This window comes from Hypanus sabinus, chromosome 7 (genome assembly GCF_030144855.1).
Source record: "Hypanus sabinus isolate sHypSab1 chromosome 7, sHypSab1.hap1, whole genome shotgun sequence".
NCBI lineage: Eukaryota > Metazoa > Chordata > Chondrichthyes > Myliobatiformes > Dasyatidae > Hypanus > Hypanus sabinus.
The window spans coordinates 174,317,970-174,344,117 of NC_082712.1; the positions used below are offsets into that span (position 1 = coordinate 174,317,970).

General features: G+C 43.6%; 1 protein-coding gene across 1 annotated transcript in view; it reads left to right on the forward strand.

Moving 5' to 3' along the window:
- kiaa1549la (KIAA1549-like a) overlaps positions 1-26,148 on the forward strand; it is a 250,266-nt gene that overhangs the window by 64,881 nt on the left and 159,237 nt on the right. The window contains exons 4-6 of the mRNA XM_059976387.1: positions 1,001-1,546; positions 17,461-17,576; positions 23,118-23,337. Coding sequence (XP_059832370.1) covers positions 1,001-1,546; positions 17,461-17,576; positions 23,118-23,337 — 882 coding nt within the window. The remainder of the gene's footprint in view (positions 1-1,000; positions 1,547-17,460; positions 17,577-23,117; positions 23,338-26,148) is intronic.

Consider the following 26,148-nt stretch of genomic DNA (forward strand, 5'->3'; position numbering starts at 1 on the left):
TTTCTTTTCTGTTTGCTGTTCATTCTAGTAAATTTTTTGATATTTAGAAACTTTTCATTTCATCATTTTTGAAAGCATCTTCACTTTACACAGCTTGGTTTACACGTGCCTCAGATTTTTGCACATTTCTGTGTAACCTGACAATCATCAGGCTCCTGAACCAGTGTGGACAACTTCACTCACCTCAACTCTGAACTGACTCCACAACTTACAGACTCACCTTCAAAGACTTTGCAACTCATGACATCACGGTAGCGTAGAACAGCGCTCTTACAGCTCGGGGTGTGCTGGAGTTCAGAGGTTAATCCCTCCATCCCCTATAAGGAGTTTGCATGACCTTCCATGGGTTTTCCCTGGGTCCTCTGGTCTCCTCCTGCATTCCAAAGAAATACTGTGTAGGTTTATAGGGTGTTTTTGTTAGTGCAACACTTTACAGTACCAGTGACCTGGATTCAGTTCCCACGCTGCTTGTAAGGAATTTGTATGTTCTCCCTGTGACTGTGTGGGTTTCCTCTGGGCATCACGGTTTCCTCCCACAGTCCAAATATGTAAATTGTAAATTGTCCCGAGATTGGGTTATGGGTTATGGTTAAATCGATGTTGTTGGGGGTTTGCTGGGCAGCGTGGCTCCAAAAGCTGGCAGACTTTTGCACAGTACCGTATGATATATAGTTAAATATACAACAGTATAATGCTGCTGGCTCTGGCATAAATAATGTCAACTGGCTTGCAGTAGAGTGTTCAGAAAGCTCACAGCCTGGAGAATGAGGCTGTTGCCCAGTCGAACAGTCCTTCCTGTGAGCACTGACCGTATGTGTGAGTGGGTGGGTGCATGGGAGATGGGCAAGAGGCTTGCTTTGCTGTTCTGTAACTTATTGTCGCTTATAGTAACTTTTTAAAAAATCTTTTCCCTGTACTGTGGCCACATAACAACAAAATTCACAATAAACCTGATTCTATCTGTTACTGAAGTAAGGCTTGACCAATTCTTTGATTTCAGCTCCTCTGCTAAAGAGCTCAGATGCCTCCGAGAATGCTCCAGTAGCCCTGTCGCCTCTCAGTTCTACTCTTTGGACTATGATTGAGAATGATGCGGCCCCGCCTCTTTTGCACCCCCTGCCACAGTCTCCATCGACCACTGCTTTGAACGGGACCACGGCTGTTGCTGGGACAGTGGTCGCCAAAGTCACCTCCATTTCACCACTAGTGAAGGTGAATGCGGGCAAAGAGACTGGCGCCACCTCACCGTCTGCAGCGCGGACATCCACCGCCAGTCCGCGCCCTGTCCGGGTGGGCACCGCATCCTCTGTGGGAGCTGGAGGCCACAGGCAATCTCATCTGGAGAAAGGGAGAACATCAGCGGCGCCTTCACTGGCACTGACGGCAGCCTTGACCTCACTCACCACGGCAGCGCTGGCCGCCAGGGACCTGCAGACAACCACACCAGCCTCAGTTGCCAGCAGGGCCACCGCTGCAACATCTGTCAGCTCCTCGTCCTCACCGAGTCTGAACTGCAGGTTGTCGGATCAACTCTGGGTCAGGACAGGTATGGAAACCTTTCAGAAAGCGATTTGTGTGTGGTTATCATTGAGTCATTGATATTTATTGCATGGAAGTAACCCTTTAAGTCATCATTTGAAACATGGAACATTGAACGTAGTACAGGCCATTCAGCCCACAATGTTCTGCTGACCTATATTGGTATTGATATTAGCATCAGTCCTGTTTGATTCCTGATTGATTCCTGTACCAAAATACAGTGAATAACCTGTCTGACATACTGTTCATACAGATCAATTCATTACACAGTGAATCGAGGTACTGTAGAATAAGGTAAAGTAATAACAATGCAGAATAAAGTGTAAAAGATACTGAAAAAGTGCAATGCAGGTACACCAAGTACAAGATCATAACAAGGTAGATTGTGAGGTCAAGAGTCCATCCTATCGAACAGGAGGTCTAATCAAGAGTCAGACAACAGTCGGATCAAAACTGTTCTTGAACCTGGTGGTATGCGCTTTCAGGCTTTTGAAACTTCTGCCCGATGGGAGAGAGGGGAATAGAGGGTGATCGGGGTGGGCTGGTTGTTAGCTTATGCTGGCTGCATTACTGAAGCAACAAGTATAGAGAGAGTCCAAGGAGGGGAGCCTGGTTCCTGTGATTCACTGAGCAGTCACAACCAGAGCAGTTGCCATACCCAACTGTGGTGCATCCAGATAGAATGCTTTTTAAGATGCATTGATGAACTGGTGAGCTTTCTTTGATGTCACAGCAACATGACTGGGTCAGGACAGTCAAATGGTGATGTTCACATCTAGGAACTTGAAATTCTCAACCATTGATGGAGGCATGTGCACCAACTCCATTTCTGAAGTCAATGACCAGCTCTTTTATTGACATTGTGGGATAGGTTGTTGTGAAAACACCATTGTCACTAAGCTCTCTATCTGCTTCCGATACTCCAATTCATCATCATTTAAGATGTGACCCACTTCAGGTGGAGTTCCAGCCATGCAGTTGTGAGTGTCCAGGGAGAAGAGTACGGGGCCGAGGACATAACCTTGTGGACATTGGTGTTTAGAATAATCATGGTCGAGGGGTTATTGCCCATCCTTACTGATTGTGGTTGGTTGGTTGGTTAGGAAGTCAAGGATCCAGTTGTAGGGGTGAATGTTAATGCCCAGTGTCCAAAGTTTGAGTTTAATGATATAAACTTACTTCCTTCTCAATGCAACCTTTCCTTCCTATACAGCCCATAGCCTTCTATTTTTCTTACGTCAATGTGCCTATCTAAGAGTCTCTTAAATGTCCTAAATACATCTGCCTCTACCACCCTGGGTAATGTGTTTTAGGCACCCACCATTCTCCTCGTAAAAGAAAAACTATCTATGACATGTCTCCAAAACTTCCCCCAACACATCTTGAAATGGATGTCCTCTGCTATAGGTTATTAGCATTCTGAAAAAGAGGCACTGGCTGTTCACTCTGCCTGTGACACTCATTCTATTATACACCTCTATAAAGGCACCTCTCTTCCTCCTTCACTCCAATGACAAAGAGCACTGACTCAACCTTTCTTCATAAGACACGTTTTCCAATCTCGTGCCCATTATGTCTGTGCTGAGCATGATGCCTAATAAAGCTTATCTCATCTGTTTGTTACCATTGCTATGTGCCATGTCGTATGACATGGGCGATCATGATTGTTCCATGACCATAATTGTTCTTGGCAAATTTTTCTACATTGCCTTCTTCTGGGCAGTGTCTTTACAAGACGGGTGACCCCAGTCATTATCAATACTCTTCAGAGATCGTCTGCCTGTTGCATAACCGGGACTTGTGATCTGCACCAGCTGCTCATACAACCATCTACCACCTGCTCCCCTGACCTTAGTGACCCTGATCAGGGGGCTAAGTAGCTGCTACACCTTGCCCAAGGGTGACTACTTATGGGAAAGGTTTCAAGAGTAAACCACGAGGAAAAATCTGGAGTTGGAGCCTCTAAGCCAGTCTTACATTGAGCTCAACGCTGACTGGCAACTCCTGTGGTGCCATTGGTGCCAAACAGGTCTCTGCCGTTTCTTTGGATTCACCAGTTGCGTGGAGAGTGGGAGCCTGGTGCATGGGCATACCTTGCACTCCATTTTGTACTGTCCTGGCTTGTGTATCATGTAGGCAGCTAGGACACAATACCCAACCAACAGAGGGCTTTGAATCTCCAGGCGCCTGCATGTTCTTGTGCCTCACTAAGTACTTCCATTGCCCTGTGGGTGGTTCTTCCTCATACCTGTTTCCTGAGTTTATTTAAAGAGACAGCACAGAATAGGCCCTTATGGCCTCTTGAGCCATACTGTCCTGCAACCCCCCAGCAACACTGATTAAACCCTAGCCTAATTACAGGACAATTTGCAATGACTAATTAACCTATCTGGTATGTCTTCGGACTGTGGGAGGAAACCGGAGCACTGAGGGAAACCCATGCATTACACAGGGAGGTCATTTGTAAGTCATCCTTACAAATGACACCAGAGCTGAACCCCAGTCTCTGGCATCCCAAACTATAATTGTGTAATGCTAACCACTATGCTACGGTGGCACCACGAGTTTAGCCTGAACCTGTCTAAGTGGGCTAAAAGTAATCGTGATCCAGAGAACGCATGAGTCCCAACTTTTTTTAAAGAATTTATTGCATTCTTGTAAACTCTGCAGTTAATGTAGTATAAAGTACTTCACATAATATAGTATAACATTAATATGCGGACCTCCATTTGTCGGGCTGATCATGGATGTTGTGTCCTAGCCGTCTACATTGGTGGAACAGCAGCAACAGTTGATATGCAAGTCAGAGCGGGACAATATGGAGAGCAGGGTACTGCCCATGCAGCAGACTCCCCTCTCCACACAGCTGATGAGTCCAAAAGAACGGCAGAAACCTGGCACCAGCGGATCACAGGAGTTGCCAGTCAGCACTGAACTCAATGTAGGACCGCCTTAGGGACTCAGCTCTGTACTTTTCCTCAGGGTTTACTCCTGGATCCTTTTCCACGAGTGGTTATAGCCGCAAGTCAGTGGAGACTTGAGATCAGAGCTTTCCTTCTAGATGAGCTGCCAACCACAGCAGATGAGCCTCAACTGCCTGAAAACATTAATATAATAGAACCAGAAACACTGATTAATGATATGAAACATGATTATATCAGCAGCACGGTAGCGTAGTGTAATGCTCTACAGTTACAGGTGTAAGATCATGGTTTGATTTAGAAGGATAGGGGCCAAACAGGCAAATAGGACTGGCTCAAACAGACATTTTGGTCAGCATGAATAAGCTGGGCCGAATGGCCTTTTCCCATGCAGTATGATTCTATGATTCTATAAAGTAACTTCGGATTTTTGTTAGAAAACCAAAGAGACACAAGAGGCTGCAGATGCTGGAATCTGGAGCAATCTGCCAGAGGAACTCAATGGATCTGTGGGAGGAAAGGAATTTGTCAATGTTTGAGCTTGAAATAGATGTTGCACTTCTTTAGAGATTAAAGATTAGCATTATTTGTACATGTACATGGAAACATTTAGTGAATTCTATTGTTTCTGTCACATCAAGCCAGTGAACATTGTGTTGGGCAGACGACAAGTGCCACCGGGATTCTGGCACCAACACAGCCTGCCCACAATTTACTAATCCTAATATGGGAGGAGACTGGAGCACCTGCAGGAAGGACATGTGGTCATAGGTGGGGGTGGGTGTGGAGTGGGCAATATACAAGCTCCTTACAGACAGAGGTGGGAATTGAACCCCTGTTGCTGGCACTGCAAACTGTTACTCTACCATGCTGCTACACTCCTGGTGCACTTCCATGAATTCTTTCTGCACACTTTCCAGTTTAAAGGCGTCCTTTCTATGCATTCAGGGATTTGGGAAAAGCCATCCATTTCTACTCTTTCCAGTAGACTCTTCAATTTTCCTCCATTTGTGAGTAAATTTTGTGAAAAGCCTGCTCCTTCATTTGAATTCCAAAGGATCAGTGGATTAATTGGGCCATTGTTTAATCGGGGCAGCGGATTATTTGGGACAACTCTAAAAGGACAAAATGAAATCAAGAAAATAGCCGAGATTTCCTTGGTTTATTTGGGACATTATGCCCCTTAATTGGGACAGGAGACTGTGGCCAAATTGTTCCTAATTAGCATCAGTTGCATGCACTTGTGTGGCCATTCGACACAACACTGTGCTTAGATGATGATGATTGCCCATTATGCCGCTGGCATTTAGGGCAGCAATGAAGATCCCACTCTGTCAGTCCCTGGTTATCATCTGTATTTTGCTCCAGATGTGGTTCAGGGTCCTCATTTCTGTCTCTGTGGTATGGTGTCAAGTTGTCTTTAGTCTCCCATGTTTCCTTCAGCCTTCCTCTAGCACTCCAATGAAGTGCTGACTTGACGATGGAGTTGTTCTCTCTTCTCATCACATGCCAAATCCATCTTCAATGTTTCCAGGTGACGATTGTGGTCATGTCCTCCTGATGACACTGAATGAGGAGGGTGTGGCCAGAACATACAGAGGAACTTCCAGAGGCTCGTGGTGAGGAATGACAACAGCTTGGCAAGGCCGTTCTCTGTCATGCACCAGCATTCTGACCTGTACAAGAGCGCAGACAGAACAAGGCTCTGGTACAGCCTCACCTCGGTGTGCTTAGAGCGAACCATTTTTAAATAGCATCAGCTGCGTGTTCTTCTGTTATTTTATTCATTTGATCTGACAGATGCCAAATTAAAAAGCAGTGATTTTTGATACTACTTCATGCAGGAAGGCAATGAAGGCAGTCCATTATCTGCACTAGGTGCCTGTACTGATTTTGTTAATTTACCATCAATCAAAAGAACATGGCAGCATACACTAGATGTATTTCTCCATCGATAACTATTAAGAGCTAATACACAATTTTATAGTGCTGTAGTAGCGTTGGTAGTGTTCTAATTTGTTCTGTATTTTATTTAAATACATAATGTGTATCTGAACAGTAGTTTGTCTTTTTTATACCTTTTTAACTATTTCCATAAAACTTCAGCTAATTGGGGTAGCCACTTAATTTGGCCAAAATGTACTGGTTTCAAGTTGTCCCAGTCGGAGTCGGAATCAGGTTTAATATTACCAAGTTATGTCATGATATTTGTTGTTTTGTGGCAGCAGTACAGAGTAATACATAAAAATAAAAAACTGTAAATTACAGTAAAAATATATATATGCAGTAGATAAGTTAAATTAAATAAATAGTGCATAAAGAAAATAAAAGTAACCAGAATCCACTGTATTTTAGAGCTGAGTTGGATTAAGTCCATAACAAGCCTTTAGTTCTGGACAAAGCCTGCTGGTCAGTAGAAGAACATGGCTTGTTTTGATGTCCTGTTAAGCAAAGGGATGACCAATTGCCCTCTTCTTGTGCAGCGAGTGTAACGTCATGGTCTCAGCTGCTTTATCCCGTTTTCCTCAGCAGAATACCAGCTCGATTGAATTTCTAAAACATCTCTTCTACTCGATGAGCCAACGTTTTTACTGTTTTGTTTCTTTCATTGTATTGCTCAGTTGGGAACTCATTGGACACTATAGTAACGGTGTCTTCTTCTTAAGCCCACTACCCTTATTGGGGCATAGGCTGCTGACAGCAGCTCATCAGAGTCTTCTGCCCTGGGCCATTCTTTCAGCCTTTCAAGGTGTAGCCCATTGAAGATCCTTCCTCTCCCAGGGATGAAGTCTTTGGAGCTTCTGTTGGTGTTTCTGTAGCTCTGGGTTTTAACAGGGTGGAGTTGTTAACACTAAGCCCAACCTCCTCGTTTCATAGTCAGACTTGGGAATGTCCATCATAGTGTCCCAGAGAAAATCAAAATTTGGCAGAAGGTTTCAGAGTTGTTGAGATGTTAAATCTTTAAAAACAAATGCAGAGTAAGAGACTGGTCTCTTGTGTACTTGAAGAAAATAACAACTATGTGTACTGACACATAGAATAACAACATTTAAAAGAGACTTAGTTAAGTAGAAGAACTGAAAAGGTTTAGGAATTCCCAAACTTTTTTAATGCCATGGACCAATGCCTTTAAGCAAGTAGTCCATGGATTCCAGGTTCAGAACCCATAGTTTAGATGGATATGGGCCAAATGCAGACAAAAGGGATACACTCATGTAGACATCTTGCTCAGCATGGTTAACTTGGGCCGAATGGCCTGTTTCCCTGCTGTATTGTCCTATGAACATGGACATTGTAGAAAGGATGGGTAAACTGAAAGTGTGTTAATAAAATATTAAGAATGAGGTGAGATGGATCTAAAGAAATTTTCAGAATCACAATCACAATCAGGTTTATTATCACTGGCATAAGCTGTGTTGTTTGTGGCAGCATTACAAATTACGTTCAGAACACAAAACAGTACAGCAAAATACAATCACTTAAGCCCACTATGCCGTGCCAACTATTATCCTACTCCAAGGTCAATCTAACCCTTCCCTTCCACATAGCCCTCCAGTTTCTTCCAAGCCTGTGTCTACCAGTCTTAGACATCTCTAATGTATCTGCCTCTACCATCACCCCTGGCAGCACATTCCACTCATCTACCTCTGACATCTCCCCCTATAGTTTCCTCCAATCACCTTAAAATGTAACCCTCTTGATTTAGCTGTTTCCACCCTGGGAAAAAAGTCCTCCATCTATGCCTCCTATCACCTTTATCAAATCACGTCTCATCCTCCTTCACTCCAAGGAGAAAAACCTTTGCTTGCTTGATCTATCCTCATGAGACATGCTTTCTAATCCAAGTAGCATCCTGGTAAGTCTCCCCTGCACCCTCTCTTACACCTCCGCATCCTTCCTATAATGAGGCGAACAGAACTGAACACAATGCTCGAGTGAGAGGTTATACAAGAGTCTGTTAACAGCAAGGTAGAAACTATATAATTCTGCATGTCAAGGTCAATTGATATCTGGAACATTCCCTTCCAGAAACACTTAGTACTTGGAGATTAGTGTAACATTAATACAAAGCTTTGTTAGGCTGGAGTACGTGGATTTGTGTACGTAGCATGGAGGGCGATGTTTGGATACAGATTGGATATGACTTCACTAAGTGTCAGGACAAGTTTGAGGAACTGGAATGACTTGTTCCTGTTCCTCTGTTGGTCTCACCTTAAATGAACCGGCAGGCTCCCTGCCTGAGTAGTGATGAACGAAGTTGACCTCCACACCAGGTTAGGAGCTGGAGTACAGAGCTTAAAATTCAAATTTATTATCTAAGAATGTATACCATGTACAACCTTGAGATTCACCTTATGCAGGCAGCCACAAAACAATGCAATAGAATTCATTAAGATGCACATACAAGACTGCCACTTTATCCAATTTGCAAAAGAGGACAAATCACACAAGTGGTCAGAACAAGTAAAGCACATGAAGCATGAATTGCAGAGTCCTCGAAAGACTCCACAGCTATGGAGTTCGTTTAGCACTGAGGCGAGTGAAGCCAGTCCAGGAGCCTGACAGCTGTAGGGCAACAACGGCTCCAAAACCTGCTGACAGCATAAGACCCAAGACTCCTGCACCTCCTGCCTGACGGTGGTAGTGAGAAGAGAGGCAGACGGCACTCAACACCTGCCCAGAATGCTCACATGCTCAGCATAGCAACCCAGAACACATCAAGCAACAAACCTATGATGGCAAACAAGCCCCCGTTCCTCCTATCCACACTCTCACCGCAGCACATACACAGTTCTCTAACCCCAGGACAAGCCATCTTCGGCCTCCAGCCTCTGTTGGACTCATGGATTTGCAGACATTGGGCCTTTCACTTCCAAGCAGACTCAGGGTTTGTTCTTTGTGCCTTGACATTCGGACCTCCAATCCACCTTCGAGCTTTTGAATTTGTATATTCTCCTTCTGTTTGCCTCTTTGGAAATCCAGTTTCCTCTCAGGATGTGCTGCTTAGTTAATTTTATTTTGTAGTTTGTTACTTCATGTCGGTAACAGGTGGCGGAAGGGAGCAAAGGGACCAGGGTTTCAGTGAGTGTATAGGAAGTGTGAGAAGTTGAATCTGTGTCAGCTGGTGCTCCAGATAAATCTGAGTCTGAATGATGTTTATCATCACGGACATATGTCATGAAATTTGTTGTCTTGAAGACAACAAATGGGGACCAGAGTGTCAAAACAGTCAGTGGAGAAGTTGTGGAGACAGATGTTGTTGACACCTCAAAGTCAGGAATCAATATGCTGAGCGTGGTGCGACTAGTGACCTGACCTGCATAAATTTTAATGCAAGAAGTATAATAGGAAAGGTAGTTGAGCTCAGAGCATGGATCAACACCTGGAATTATGACATTGTAGCCATTACTGAAACTTGATTGCAGGAGGGGCAGGACTGCCATGAGGCTAAGAGTAGGCATGAAGTTGCCTAAGCAGACAAGGTGAAGGAGAATCTAAAGGGATTTTGCATATGTTAAGAGCAAAAAGATTGCAAGGGACAAAATTGGTTCTCTAGAAAATCAGAATGGTAATCCATGCATAGAGCCAAACGAGATGGAGATCTAAAATGCATTTTTGGCATCTGTATTTAATCAGGAGATGGAGATGGCCAGTCTATAGAAGTAAGGTAAAAGTTCATGAACTCTACAGGTTACAGAGGAGGAGGTGTTTGCTGTGTGGAGGCAAATAAGAATGGATAAATCCCCAAGGTGTTCTCTTGGACTCTGCGGGAGGCAAGTGCAGAGATTGCCAGGGCCCTAACAGAGATGCTTAATCATCCCGAGAGGCAGATGAAGTGCCAGAGGATAGCCACTGTTGGTCTGCTTCTTAAGAAAAGTTCTAAAAATAAACCAGGAAATTACAGGCCGGTGAGCCTGACATCGACTGTGGAAAGTTATTGGAAGATATTCTAAGGGAGCAAATAAATGAGTATTTGAATAAACATGGGCAGAGTAAGGACAGTCAGCATGGTTTTGTGCGTGGTAGATCATGTCTAATCATTCTTTCTTTCTTTTTATAATATTTTTATTCAGAAGAAAAAACAAGATTTTCAGAGTGCAACACATAGATACATCTCAACATAAATTGTGTACATTCATATATTGTAATAAAATTGATCAAAATGTTATAGCACATCACATGAAGGTATACCACTCTGTAATCAAAAATTTAAATATAGGTCATACATCATAAAAGAAATTTTTTATATAAAAAAAGTCAACCCCCTACCAACTACCAAAGAGAAAAGCCGATGGATGATAATGGATAATTAGAAAAAAAACATATTCGCTTAAGAAAGGAAGATAGAAATATACATTAAAAATCTGTGCACTGTTAAACTTCATAAATTGGTAAAGTAATTTAGGAAAGGTCCCCAGATATCATAAAAAGATTTTGAATTTAAGACTGAGCAGCGGATCTGTTCTAAATTTAAATACGACATAATATCACGTAGCCATTGAAGATGTGTAGGAGGAGTAGACTCCTTCCATTTAAGCAAGATTGCTCTCCTTGCTAAAAGAGAGGTAAAAACTAAAACCTGTAGGTTAGGAGTATTTAATGTTATATCTTCATTTGCAATAACAAACAAGGCAGTAAGGGGATTTGTGTCAAATTGGACCCTAAAATGTTGTGAGAAGGTATGGAATACTTCCTGCCAAAACTTTTCAATTTTAGGGCAAAACCAAAACATATGAATTAAAGAGGCATCAGCAGAGTTGCATTTATTACAAAGTGGAGAAACGTTCGGATAAAAACTGGACAGCTTCTGTTTAGAAATGTAAGCTCTATGAACCACTTTAAATTGTAGAAGAGAATGACGGGCACAGAACTCATTCTTAAAGAGTTTTTCGAGGAATTTTCCAGAAAAGTTGATGAAGGCAAGGCTGTGGATATTGTCTACGTGGACTTTGGCAAGGTACTTAACAAGGTTCCACATGGGAGTTTGGTTAAGAAGGTTCAGTTGCTTGGCATTTAAGATGATGTAGTCACTTGGATCAGACATTGGGTTCACAGGAGAAGCCAGAGATTGGTAGTAGATGGTTGCCTCTCTGACTGGTAGCCTGTGACTAGAGGAGTACTGCAGGATCTGGTGCTGAGTATTTTGTTGTTTGTCATCTATATCAATGATCTGGATGATAATGTGGTAAACTGGATCAGCAAATTTGTGGATGACACCAAGACTGAGGATGTAGCGGACAGTGAGGAAGACTTTCAACGCTTGCAGTGGGATCTGGATCAGCTGGAAAAACAGGCTGAAAAATGGCAGATGGAATTTAATGCAGACAAGTACGAGGTTTTGCACTTTGGTAGGACTAACCAGGGTAGATCTTACATAGTAAATAGTAGGGCACAGAGAAGTGTGGTAGAACAAAGGGGTCTGGGAATACAGGTCCATGATTCTTTGAAAGTAGTGTCACTGATAGATAGGGTTGTTAAGCAAGCTTTTGGCACTTTAGACTTCATAAATCAAAGTATTGAGTACAGGAGATGGGATGTTATGTTGAAGTTGCATAAGACGTTGATGAGGCATAATTTGGAGTATTGTATGTAGTTTTGGACACCTACCTACAGGAAAGAGGCAAATAAGGTTGAAAGAGTAGATAGAAAATTTACAAGGATGTTGATGTGTCAGGAGGACCTGAGTTATAAGGAATGATTGATTAGTTTAGGACTTTATTCCTTAGAATGTAGATAATTGAGAGGAGATTTGACAGAGGTATGCAAAATTATGAGGGGTATAGATAGTTCAAATGGAGGTTGGGTGGGAATGCTACCAGAGGTCATGGGTTAAGGGTGAAAGGTGAAATATTTAAGAGGAGCTTGAGGGGAAGCTTCTTTACTCAAAGGTTAAAAGTGTACCGGCACAACTGGTGCATGCAAGCTCAATTTCAACATTTAAGAGAAGTTTGGATAGGTACATGGATGGAGGATTATGCTCAGTGAGCAGTTTGATGGGACCAGGCAGTTTAAATGGCTGGGCATGGACTGTAAGGGCTGAAAGGCCTCTTTCTGTGCTGTACTTTTCTATGACTAAGATATAAAAAATTACTACTCCTAAAATAAGGAATAAATAGATACTGTAAGTAGTACAAAAGAGGAATTGTGAAGTGCTGTATGTGAGTTTATGGCTTGTTCAGAAATCTGGTACTGGAAGGGAAGAACCTGTTGCTAAAATGTTGGCAAAAAGTCTTAGGCGCGCGTGTGCCCACACACACACACACACACACACACACACACACACACACACACACACACACACACACACACACACACACACACACACTCACACACACACCCACACACACCCACACACACACACACTCACACACACACTCACACACACACACACACACACACACACACACACACACACACTCACACACACACACACACACACACACACACACACACACACACACACACACACTCACACACACACACACACACACACTCACACACACACACACACTCACACACACACACACACACACTCACACACACTCACACACACTCACACACACACACACACACACACACACACACACACACACTCACACACACACAAACACACACATACACACACACACACACACACACACACACACACACACACACACATCTATATATACACATAGCTAGGGTGCCTAAGACATTTGCACAGTACTGTAGTAATTTTATGCATTGCATTGTACTGCTGCTGCTGCAAAAAAATTTCATGACATATGTGAGAGGTGATAAACCTGATTCTGATATGGGTCTCTATTGTGGACTGAGGGTAGGAAAGGGGGCAGGAAGAGGGGAATCATGGTTGAGAAAAGGGGAAGGGAGCAGGAAGCACCGGAAAGAAGTTTTGTAATGATCAATAAACCATTTGTTTGGAGTCAGATGACGTTCCCCGGTGTCTCAGGGCTGGGTGTGCCTGCACCCATGCCACATCCCCACCCCACCCCATCCCTGGCACTCTTTCTCTGCCACCTGTCCCGTACACCTCATGCAGTACATCACCCTTGCCATTCCCAACATCCTGCCAAATTTACAAACTCGCTCTCCGCAAATACAGTACTGTGCGAAAGTCTTAGGCACCAGCTATATATAAGTGCCTAAGGCTTTTGCACAGTATTGTACCTCCTCCCCAATGGTAGTAATCAGAAGAGGGCATGTCCTGGGTGGTGAGGGCAATTCATGCTGGATGCCACCTTCTTGAGGGACCATTTGGGTTTCTAAGTGGTTATATAACATATTACTGAGGTGTCATTACACATTGCTGTCAAGCAAGGAGGTGAAATGTTACCACAGATGGACAAGAACAGGGAGTTGAATTGCTCTGACCAAGGTTGCAGGAAATGGCAGAGTTGTGAATGCAGCCCAGTCTATAACACAACAATGTCCACTCTGCTGGCTCCATCTACACTTTCTGCTGCCTCAGTAAAGCAGCCAACACAAGCAAGGGCCTGTCCAACCCTGGACAGTCTTCTCCCACCATCAGGCCAGAGATACAAAAGCTTCAGAGCACACCAGGCTCAAGGACACTGTTATCAGAACCTTTCTTCTCCAAGGATCATCACTTTGTTGTGTTGGGGAGGTCTGTGAGTTTCTGAGATCCCAAGAGTGATGTCATCTGCAGCTTAGCTCATGGTAGGGTCACCATGGCGGTAAGGTCAAGTGAGAGGTTCAAGACAAAGAGTAATCCAACCAAGGCCTCGACGATTGGGCTAGTGAGTGATGTTGACACATCATAGTGACAGTGAAGACGGAGGAAGGCTGCAGCAGAGAAAGGTCCCAGTCATCTTGCATTCCGTGGCACTGTGGTGGCTCTCTGTGTATCAGCCTCCCCATATTAAACAAACATCACACAGAGGCTTTCTCTATTAAGGGAATGCAGTCTAACCAACCCGAGTTGAAAAATACATGGATAGTAGGGGTATGGAGAGCTGTGGTCCAGGTGTAGGTGAATGGGACTAGGCAGTTTCAGCAGAGACTAGAAGGGCTGAAGACCCTATTTCTACTTTTTAATGATGCTGTGAATCTATGGCCCACCAATAGACAACCCATTAGGAGAACACCATACTCCACTCAAGCAATCACACTATTGTTACTGTTAGAATCTTGAACCAGCCCCTCATACGCTAAACCTTTTGATCTCCCAGTGTACCTCACCATGGTCAGAATCAGAATCAGAATTATCACCAGCATTTGTCATGAAATTTGCTAACTTAACAGCAATAGTTCAATGCAAAACATGATATAGAAGAAGAAAAATAATAATAATAATGATAAGCAAAATAAGTAAATCAATTACAGTATATGTATATTGAATAGATTAAAAATAGTGCAAAGATCAGAAATAATGTATGTTAAAAAAGTGGGGTCACGTTTATGGATTCAATGTAAATTTAGGAATCAGATGGCAGAGGGGAAGAAGCTGTTCCTGAATCACTGAGTGTGTGCCTTCAGGCTTCTGTACCTCTTACTTGACAGTAACAGTGAGAAAAGGGCATGCGCTGGGTGCTGGAGGTCCTTAATAATGGACGCTGCCTTGCTGAGACACCGCTCCTTGAAGATGTCCAGGGTACTTTGTAGGCCAGTACCCAAGATGGAGCCAACTAGATTTACAACCCTCTGCAGCTTCTTTTGGTCCTGTGCAGTAGTCCCCCCCATCCCAAACCAGACAGTGATGCAGCCTGTCAGAATGCTCTCCATGGTGCATCTATAGAAGTTTTTGAGTGTATTTGTGGACATACCAAATCTCTTCAAACTCCAAATGAAGTATAGTTGCTGTCGTACCTTCTTTATAACTGCATTGATATATTGGGACCAGATTAGGTCCTCAGAGATTTTGACACCTAGGACCTTGAAACTGCTCACTCTCTCCACTTCTGATCCCTCTTTGAGGATTGGTATGTGTTCCTTCATCTTACCCATCCTGAAGTTCACAATCAGCTCTTTTGTCTTACTGACGTTGAGTATAAGGTTGTTGCTGCAACACCACTCCACTAGTTGGCATATCTCACTCCTGTCACCCTCTCGTCTCCAACTGAGACTCTACCAACAATGGTTGTATCATCAGTAAATTTATAGATGGTATTTGAGCTTTGCCTGGCCCCATAGTCATGGGTATAGAGAGAGCAGAGCAGTGGGCTAAGCACACACCCCTGAGGTGCATCAATGTTGATTGTCAACAAGGAGGAGGAATTATTACCTATCCACACAGATCTGGTTAGGAAGTGGAGGATCCAATTGCAGAGGGAGGTATGGAGGCCCAGGTTCTATAACTTCTCAATAAGGAGTGTGGGAATGATGGTGTTAAATGCTCCAGATTATCTGGCCACCTGCACTGCACTTTCTCTGGAACTATAATACTATATTTTGCATTCTATTTTCTTTTTACCCACTTCGATGTACTGATGGTCCATCTGGAGGGCATGCAGGTTGTAGCTTTTCACCGTTTAATCATTAGGCTCCATTTCATATGACATGGTCTTTCCATGACCATGAGTGTTCTGGGCAAATTTTTCTTCAGAAGGGGTTTGATCATGTTTTCTTCTGGGCAGTGTCTTTTCAAAATGGGTGACCCCAGCCATTATCAATACTCTTCGGAGATTGTCTGCCTGGTGTCAGTGGTCACATAACCAGGACTTGTGATCTGCACCGGCTGCTCATACGACCGTCCACCACCTGCTCCCACGGCTTCACGTGACCCTGATCAGGGGTGAAGCAGGTGCTACGCCTGCTCAAGGGTGACCTGCAGGCTAGCGGAGGGAAGGAGCACCTTGCATCTTCTTTGGTTGAGATGTATCTCCACACACCACCATGATATTAATAATGCAAATTCCATTGCAATCAAAGTTCAAAGTAAACTTACAAACGTTTGTATTTTCAAAGTACATATGTGTCACCATATACAACCCTGAGATTCATTTTCTTGCAGGCATTTATATGAGAACAATGAAATACAACAGAATCAATGAAATACTACATACAAGTAAAAATTAACAAACAACCAATGTGTAAAAGATAAACTGTGCAGACACCCAAAAAAAGAATAAATAAGTAAATAATATGAAGAATGCCATGATCACGTAGTGTAGTTAGCACAGGACATTTAGGAGTTTGGACTTCAATTCCAAATTAAAGAATTTGTACTCTCTTCCTATGACTGCGTGGGTTTCCTCCCACAGTCCAAAGATGTAGTAGGTTAACTGGTCATTGTAAATTGTCCTGTGATTAGGTTAGTGTTAAATAGATTGGTTGCTGGGCGGTGTGGGTCGTTGCGCTGGAAGAGACTGTTCTGCACCATATCTCCAAATAAATATAATAATAAATAAGTTAGTAAGTGATACTGGTTAGGTCATGATCTTAGGGAATGGAGGAGAACGCTATAGTAGCTTAGAATGGCCTACTTCTTTTCTTAATTGATATAATGGTAATATTCGATTCTGATCCTCACATTACTAATGCAATTCATTGTGTAGAATGAATTGGAAAATTAATAATGTTGAAGACTCAATTAATGAAATGCGTGGCATGATTCATTAATCAGGAACATGGATATGGTGACTGCGATGTAATAAGCTGTCACAGCAGATATTAATGAGGCAGCTCCAGGGACTGAAGGGAATGGAGTCAGGTCATGAGAACTCTCGAGGGAAGGGGAGGGGAGTGCTAACTCTGGGGTTAATGGGTAACATGCACAAAATGCAGGAGGTGTTCTTTGAAGGGTCTGGGCCCGAAACATCGGCTGTTTATTTCTCACCGTAGATGCTGCCTGATTTGCTGAGTTCCCTCAGCATTTTCTGTGTGTGCAGCTCAAGATTTCCAGCTCCTGCAGAACCTCATGTCTCTGCTCTCCTATTTACCCTCTGGCAACCATTCTCACCATCCACAACCCCGCCAGTTTTCTTGTGCCATCTTCCGCTAGTGTTTGAGTTTGTCTGTTTTTTTTCCCTTCCTTTCTCAGTGGTGACTTTGACTTCGAGAAGAATCCAAGTGGATGCAACGTTTAAACAGAACTTGACCCGGGGTCTCAACGAGGCATTGAACCGAGCTTTCTTCAGCAATGGTATCCGTGCAGAGGTCAGTGTTTCCCTTCTGTGTTCTGATCCCAGGTTTAGAAATCCCTTTACACAGACACAAGAGATTCTGCAGATGCTGGAAATCTTGAAAAAGACACAAAGTGCTGGAGCAGCATCTGGGGAGGGGAAGAAGCAGTCAACGTTTCGGGTCGAGAAAACAATAGCAGAAGGCAGGATTCATCATGTCACCTAGGACTTTGACAGTCTACTGTAGGTGCACAGTGGAGAGTGTCCTTATTGATTGCATCATGGCCTAGTATGGAAATACCATTGCCCAGAAATGGAAATGTCCACACAACATGGTGGATAGCGCCCAGTCCATCACAGACAAAACCCTCCACACTATTGAATACATTCACAAGGAGCACTACCACATGAAAAAAACATCCATCATCCAGGGCCCCCACCATTCAGGCCAAGCCCTCTTTCACTGCTATCATCAGGAGGGAGGTACAGGAGCCTTAGATCCCATGTCACCAGGCTATTACTCTGCAAATGTCAGGCTCCTGAACCAGTGTGGATAACCTCACTCTCCACCACCACCCTGAACTGATTCTGTGGCCTACAGACTCACTTTCAAGGATTTTTAACTCTTGTTCTCAGTATTATTTTTATCTGCAATTTGTCTTATTTTGCACATTGGTTGTTTGTCACTCTTCGTTTATGGATTGTTTCTCATAAATTATATTGAAATACTCTCACTTTCCCTGTAAATGCCTGTAAGAAAATGAATCTCAAGGTGGTATATGGTAACAGATATGTGGAAACAACTTCAGAAATATGTAGCTCGGGTGGCTGTTGGTTGGGTTGAGTTGTTCTCTGATCTTGGCAATCCATTTGCAAATGCTTTGTCACTAGGGGACAGCATCAGTGCACTTTTCGCCTGTGGGGTGTCCTCTGAATGCTTGGCCTGTATATACTTAACAATCAACTGGAAGTGGAACTGTGACGTAGGGAGGGGTTCTCGTCGTTGATTGGTTGCGTGGCAAACTTCGTGCGAGGCTGTCTGGAATTTTGCCCTCATTGCCTGATAAATAGGATCGAGGTGTACATGTCAGCTGACGGAATTGTTTGTGGAAGACCATGCTTCTATGAATTCTCTCGCATGCCGCGTGTTTGTTTGCACCATGACTCTCACTGATGCCCAGTTGAACTTGTGCCCCTCTCGAACTTCGTGGGTGTAGAGTAGGGTGAGATGGTCATGCCCCCTTACAGCCGAGCGATGTTCATGGATCCTTGTGAATAGTTTTCTCCACATAGAAGCCAATGTGGGCAAAATTCCTGACCACAACACACAGCGTTCACCACGCAAACAATTAGCATTGAGACCCCCTCGACGTTCAGACCGAGACACTTCATCACAATTGGAGAAAAAAGATGAGAGGTCAGAGTATGAAGGTGGGGGTTGGGGAGGAGGAAACACAAGGTAGTAGGCGATAGGCGAAATCGGAGAGGGGAGAGCGGTGAAGTAAAGAACTGGGAAGTCAATTGGTGAAAGAGATAAAGGGCTGGAGAAGGAGAGGACATAGAAGAAAGGGAAGGGGGAAGAGCACCAGAAGGAGGTGATGGGCAGGTAAGGAGATTCTTCCATTTCCAGTGGAATCCCACCACAAGCACACCTTACCCCACTTCCCCCAGCCCACTTTCTGCTTTCTGCAGGGATCTCTCCCTAAGTGACTTCCTTTTCCATTTGTCCTTCCCCACTGATCTCCCTCCTGCCACTTAACCTTGCAAGTGGAACGTTCCTGTACTTCCTCCCTGAGGGTGGCAATGAGAAGGGGCCATATCCTGGGTCATGATGGATGCTGAATTTCTGAGACATCGCTCCTTGAAGATGTCCTGGATACTGGGGAGGCTAGAGCCCGTGATGGAGCTAAGTTTACAACTTTCTGCAGTTTATTCCAATCTTGTCCAGAGCTCCCTCCCATAACAGATGGTGCTGCAGCCAGTTCGAATGCTGTACATGGTAGAAATTTGCATGTCATTCCTGCATTTGGGAAAAAGTTGGGAGGTCATGGGTGAAGAAATGGAAAGACAGGTAAGTTTGTTTCACTGGGGCCTCAGTATAAACTGTAAGGTTCTGCAGGGTTGGTCAGCGTGATTAACAACTTCCCTGATATAGATATATTATTCCCTGATCTGACATTAATACATATTCTATTCTTCAGAAGGAACTATTGTTGAATCTTGCAGCATCATCACCCACCCTGTACTGAAATCTTGTCACTTTGTCACACTCTGCTCTTTAATTAACACGAATACTTGGGAATTGGACACTTTGTCATTTATTTATTGATGTGAGGTGGTTGTCAGTGGCAAGACTAGCAACTATCGTCTTTCTTTAATGGCCTTTGAGAAGCTGGTGGTTAAGCATCTTCAAGTTCGAGTTTATTGTCATTCAACCATACACATGTATGCAGCTAAACAAATCATTGTTGCTCTGGGGACAAGTGCAAAACGCAGTACATATAGTCACACATAGCACATGTAGTTACGATAAAACCCAACACAGTAACAAGTAGCACGAGTCCCGGGGTGGCATGGTCCCAAAGAATGCTGGTGCCTGGGCTGTTATTCTGGAGCCACATTTCAGCAACAACAAGCACGCAGCAGTTCCTCGACCCACTGAGTTCTTCTAGTGGATTGAATGTTGCTGGGTGATGGGATCAGAAATTGCATCATCTGGGATCTCTAGACCCTACAGCGGATAGTGAGGTCAGCGGAGAAGATCGTTGGGGTCTCTCTTCCCGTCATTATGGACACTTACACTACACACTACATCCGCAAACCAAACAGCATTATGAAGGACCCCACGCACCCCTCATACAAACTCTTCTCCCTCCTGCTGTTTGGGAAAAGGCACTGAAACATTCGGGCTCTCATCACCAGACTATGTAACAGTTTCTTCCCCCAAGCTATCAGACTCCTCAATACCCAGAGTCTGGATTGACACCTTACTGCCCTATTGTCTTGTTTATTATTTATTGTAATGCCTGCACTGTTTTGTGCACTTTACGCAGTTCTGGGTAGGTCTGTAGTCTAGTGTAGTTTTTTTTTCCTGTGTTGTTTTTTACGTAGTTCAGTCTGGTTTTTGTACTGTGTCATGTAACAACATGGTCCTGAAAAACGTTGTCTCATTTTTACTGTATACTGTACCAGCAATTATGGTCGAAATGACAATAAAAGTGACTTGACTTGACTCATCTTTCGCTGGGTCAGCTGCAGATGAAGGTAATCCCGTTTGTTTTCCATGGGGAGAGAGCAGTACCGATGGGAAAGTTGCCCTGCAGGGGGTTAGCCTTCCAATCTTGCAGGGCTCCAGAGTGCTCTGTCACACCGCTTCCAGTGCCTACCCCCAAGTGGCTGTAATAGGCGATGTCACGTTTGAGGGACAGGTCTGTGCAATAACCCAAGGCGATGCAGCTCTTAGCTGTCAGTCTCGGTAATGAATCAGACTTACAGTATTATACATTATTAATGTCCAACAGGGTCTTGTGAACATACGAAAAATGTGTAAGCAAAGCACTTGCACCATTTGTTGGACCTGGAGAGGCTGCTGCAATCTTCTTTCTGTCTGCTGTCTGCCATCTTACCTGAATCTTAAACATCTCAGTTCCTTCTTGCATCTGTTTATGTCAGATTTATTTTTTCTATATTCTGTGTTTAAAACTTTCAGAGTTAGAGAATGAAAATACTGAAATTATGTCTCCTAGACTGTTCATCCCCTCATCCTTCTAAGCTCTATCCACTTTCACATACGATACTTCCTTGAGAAATAGGAGAGGGTCATATTGCCCCATTGAGTCATAGAACACAGAAAAGTACAGCACAGTGCAGGCCTTTTGGCCCATAATGTTATGTCAACCTTTTAACCAAGATCAATCTAACCCATCCCTCCCATATAGCCCTCGATTTTTCCATCATCCATGTGCCTGTCTGAGTGTCTCTTAAATGTCCCTAATGTAATTGTCACTACCACCACCCTGGGCAGTGTGTTCCACACACTCACCACTCTCTGTGTAAATAACTTACCTCTAGCAACCTCCAATCACCTATGTCAGTTCATTGATTCATCCCATCCCTCAGCAACACTCAGTCCACTAGAAGAACTCAGTGGGTCGAGCGGTATTGAACATAGAACCTAGATCGTAGAACCTAGAACCGCGAAAGTAGAACCTGGAACGTGGAACTAGAACGTAGAACATAGAACATAGAATGTAGAACCTAGAATGTAGAACTTAGAATGTAGAACCTAGAATGTAGAACTTAGAATGTAGAACCTAGAGTATGGAACAGTACAGCCTTCAGTCCATGATATTGTGGCAAAACAATTAAATTAGTAGTCATATGCCCAACTAAACTAATCACTTCTGCCTACTCAATGTCCATATCCCTCCATTCTCTGTACGTTAATGTGCCTGCCTGAGAACCTCTTGAATGTCTCTTTCATACTTACCTCCACCACCACCCCTTGTGGTTCTTTCCTGCCACCCACCACACTCTTTGTAAAAATTCTTGCTTTGGTCATCTCCTTTAAATCTACTGTCCTCACCTTCAATACATGCCCTCTCGTATTAAACATTTCAGCCCTGGGAGAAAAAGATAGCAGCTGGCTATCTATGCCCTATGCCTCATAATTGTATAGACGTCATTCAGATTTAAAGTTGTAGAGTCATAGAAAACAACAGCACAGAAACTGGAACTTTGGCCCGTCAACCTCATTGCAAACTATTAACCTGCCTGGATCCATTGACTTACACCCAGACCATAGCCCTCCATTTGCCTCCCACCCATGTACCTATCCAAATTTCTCTTGAATGTTGAAATAGAATCTGCGTCCAGCACTTCAGCTGGCACCTCGTTCCACATTCACCATCCTCTGAGGGGAGAAATACCTCCTTAAACATTTCACCTTTCACCCTTAAGCCAAGATTTCCAGTTCTAGTCTCACCCAACCTCAGTGGAAAAAGCCTGCTTGCATTTACCCTATCGGCGCCATCATAGCATAGCAGTTTGTGCAATGGTATTACATCTTGGGGCGATGGAGTTCAGAGTTCAATTCTTGCATCCTCCATAATGAGTCCCTGTATGTCTGCCATGTAGAGTTTGTGTGTTTCCTCCCACAGTCCAAAGATGTACCAGATAGGTTAATTGGTCATTGTAATTTGTCCTGTGATTCGGTTAGGGATAAATCAAGCTTGTCAAGGCTTGAAGAACCTATTCTGCCCTATATCTCTAATTAACTCATTAGTTAAGTAATTTTTATCTATCAAATCTCCCCTCATTCCTCTATGCTGTAGGGAATAAAGTCCTAACCTTTTCAACCTTTCCCTATAACTCAGGTCATCAAGTCTCTGCAGCTCCCTAGTAAATTTCCTCTTCAACCCTTCAATCTTATTGACAACTTTCCTCTAGGTAGGTGACCAAAACTGCATTGTTGGCTTTAGGTTGAAACCCTGCTTCAGGATCCAAAAATTGAGAATTCCTTCCCTTCTGCTCCAAATCTGTCATCAAAGTAAACTTTATTTTGTATGTTTTCCAGATCGAGAGTCTCGACAGAAGGAACAAGGTCTTTATTGGGTTTTACGCAGTAAATGGGAATGAGGTTTACATTCCAACCACGGTGACAGAGGTGATTACAGCCTATGGTGTGGAGAACCTCAGCCGCGACCTACAGAACTACATCCCCGATATCCAGTCAGTCCTGATCGCTGCCTCTCCATGGGCCCCACTCCCGGCTCCCTGGTTCCAGCTGAGGACTGGTGAGTGTTGGGCAAAGAAGAGTTCACTTGGATTTTTTTTGGATTTGATGATTTTGCAATCCAGACGTCCTCCCGAATTCAAGAATGAGACATAAAACTTATTGCTTATGGCTATTTCACTGAGTGTGGCGAAGAATAAATAATAAGTGAAGAATCACAGTCAGAATCAGTTTTAATGTCCTCGGCATATACAATGAAATTTGTTAACTTAAGGCAGTTACTTGATAAATAGATATGGAGAAAAAGCTATTACATGAGTATATATGTGTCTATTAAATAGATAGGTTAAAATAAGTAGTGCAAAATAAGAGAAATATAAAAATAGTGAGGTAGTGTTCATGGGTTCAATGTCCATTCAGAAATCAGATGGCAGGAGGAAGGGAAGAAGCTGTTCTTGAATTGTTGAGTTTGTGCCGTCAGGCTTCTACACCTCCTTCCCGATGGTAACGGTGTGAAGAGGGCACATCCTGGGTGGGGTGGGGATCCCTACTGATGGATGCCGCCTTCCGAAGACACTGTTCTTCATGTTTTGATACCACGAGGGTAGTACCCATGACAGAGCTGACTAATTTTACAAGTTTCTGCGACTGATTTCAATCTTGTGCAGTAGCTCACCACTCCACCCGCCCCCCCATGTGAGATGGTGATGTCAGTTGGAATGCTCTCCAGAGTACATTTGTAGAAGTTTTTGAATGTTTTAGTTAGAAAACTAAATCTCCTCAAACTCCTAATGAAATATAGCCATTGTCTTGCCTTCTTTGTAGCTGCATGAATGTGTGGTGTCCATGTTAGGTCCTCAGAGATATCGACATGTAGGAACTTGAAATTGCACACTCTCTTCACTTCTGATCCCTCTATGAGGACTTGTTCGTGCTCCCTTGTCTTACCCTTTATGAAATCCACAATTAGCTCTTTGGTCCTGCTAATGCTAAGTGCAAGATTGTTGCTGTGACACCACTCAACTAACTGGTATATCTCACTCCTGTATGCCCTCTCATTACCATCTGAGATTCTGCCAACAATGGTTGTATCATCAGTGAATCTATAGATGGTATTTGAGCTTTGCCTAGCCCCACAATCATGGGTATAGAGAGAGAAGTGCAGTGAGCTAAACACACACCCCTGAAGTTCACCTGTGTTGATTGTCAATGAGTAGGAGATATTATCACCAATCTACACAGATTGTGGTCTTCTGGTTAGGAAGTCGAGGATCCAATTGCAGACGAAGGTACAGAGGCCCACGTTCTGAGTATGACAGTACTTAACATCCATAGTGGTGTCTACACTCAGTGACCACTTTGCAGGAGTGGAACTTGGTGTGGTCTCTTGCTGCTGTAGCCCATCCGCTTCAAGTTTCGCTGTGTTGTGCATTCAGAGCTGCTCTTCTCCACACCGCTGTTGTATGCATGGTTATTGGAGTTAACTTTGCCTTCCTACCTGCTTGAACCTGTCTGGGCATTCTCCTCTAACCTCTCATTAATAACTTCTTTTCACCTACAGAGCTGCCGCTCACTGAATGTTTTTTTTTTGCTTTTCGCACCATTCTCTGTAAACTCTGGAGACTGATTTACATGAAAACCCCAGGAGATCAGCAGTTGCTGAGATAATCAAACCACATTCCACAGTCAGAGTGACTTAGATCCCATTTCTTCCCTATTCCGATGTTTGGTCTGAACAACAACTGAACCTCTTGACCATGTCTCAATGCTTTTATGCCACATGATTGGCTGCTTTGATATTTGCATGAATGAGCAGGTGTACAGTGGCCACTGAGTGTATAAAATGATGCCAATGTTATTTCCTTAGGGTTAACACTATGTGGTCACCTTGTGCAAAAACTAGCTCACACTTGAAGAGATCCATGTTAACAAAGAGCCAATTAAATAGCTGGACTCAAGTGACGTGACATCTGCTGCAGGAAAACTAAGAAGCTTCTAGAAAAATACACAAGCAGCTGTACTATTGTTTGCTTGTGACGTGCTGTGTTGTGTGATGTGGGTGACCGTGGCTTTTCCATGACCATGATGGTTCTTGGTAAATTTTTCTACAGAAGTGGTTTGCCATTGCCTTCTTCTGGCCAGTGTCTTTACAAGATGGGTGACCCCAGCCATTATCAATACTCTGCACAGATTGTCTGCCTGACCTCAGTGACTGCATAACCAGAAATTGTGATATCCACCAGCTGCTCATATGACCGTCCCAAGGCTTCACGTGACCCTGATCGGGGGGCGAAGCAGGTGCTACACCTTGCCCAAGGGTGACCTGCAGGCTAGTGGAGAGAAGGTGAAACATATAAAATTATGAAAGGGATAGATAAGATAGAGGCAGGAAACTTGTTTCTACTGGTAGGTGAAACTAGAACTAGAGGACGTAGCCTCAAAATTCGGGGCAGTAGATTTAGAACAGAGATGAGGAGGAACTGCTTTTCCCAGAGAGTGGTGAATCTGTGGAATTCCCTGCCCAATGAAGCAGTGGAGGCTGCCTCAATTAATATATCGAAGACAAGGTTGGATAGGTTTTTGCATAGTAGGAGAATTAAGGGTTATGGGGAAAAGGCAGGGAGGTGGAGAGGAGTCCATGGCCAGATCAGCCATGATCTTACTGAATGGCAGAGCAGGTTCGATGGGCCAAATGGCTTACTCCTGCTCCTGTTTCTTATGTTCTTGCACCTCCTTTGAGAGAGGCATAGGTGTATCTCCACACTGCCACCCAAGCTTTACTACCATTACTGGAAAATTCACTAAATAATTACACTTATATAGGTGATTATATAGAAATACAAGCAAGCATAGAAAAGTTAAATTATAAGAC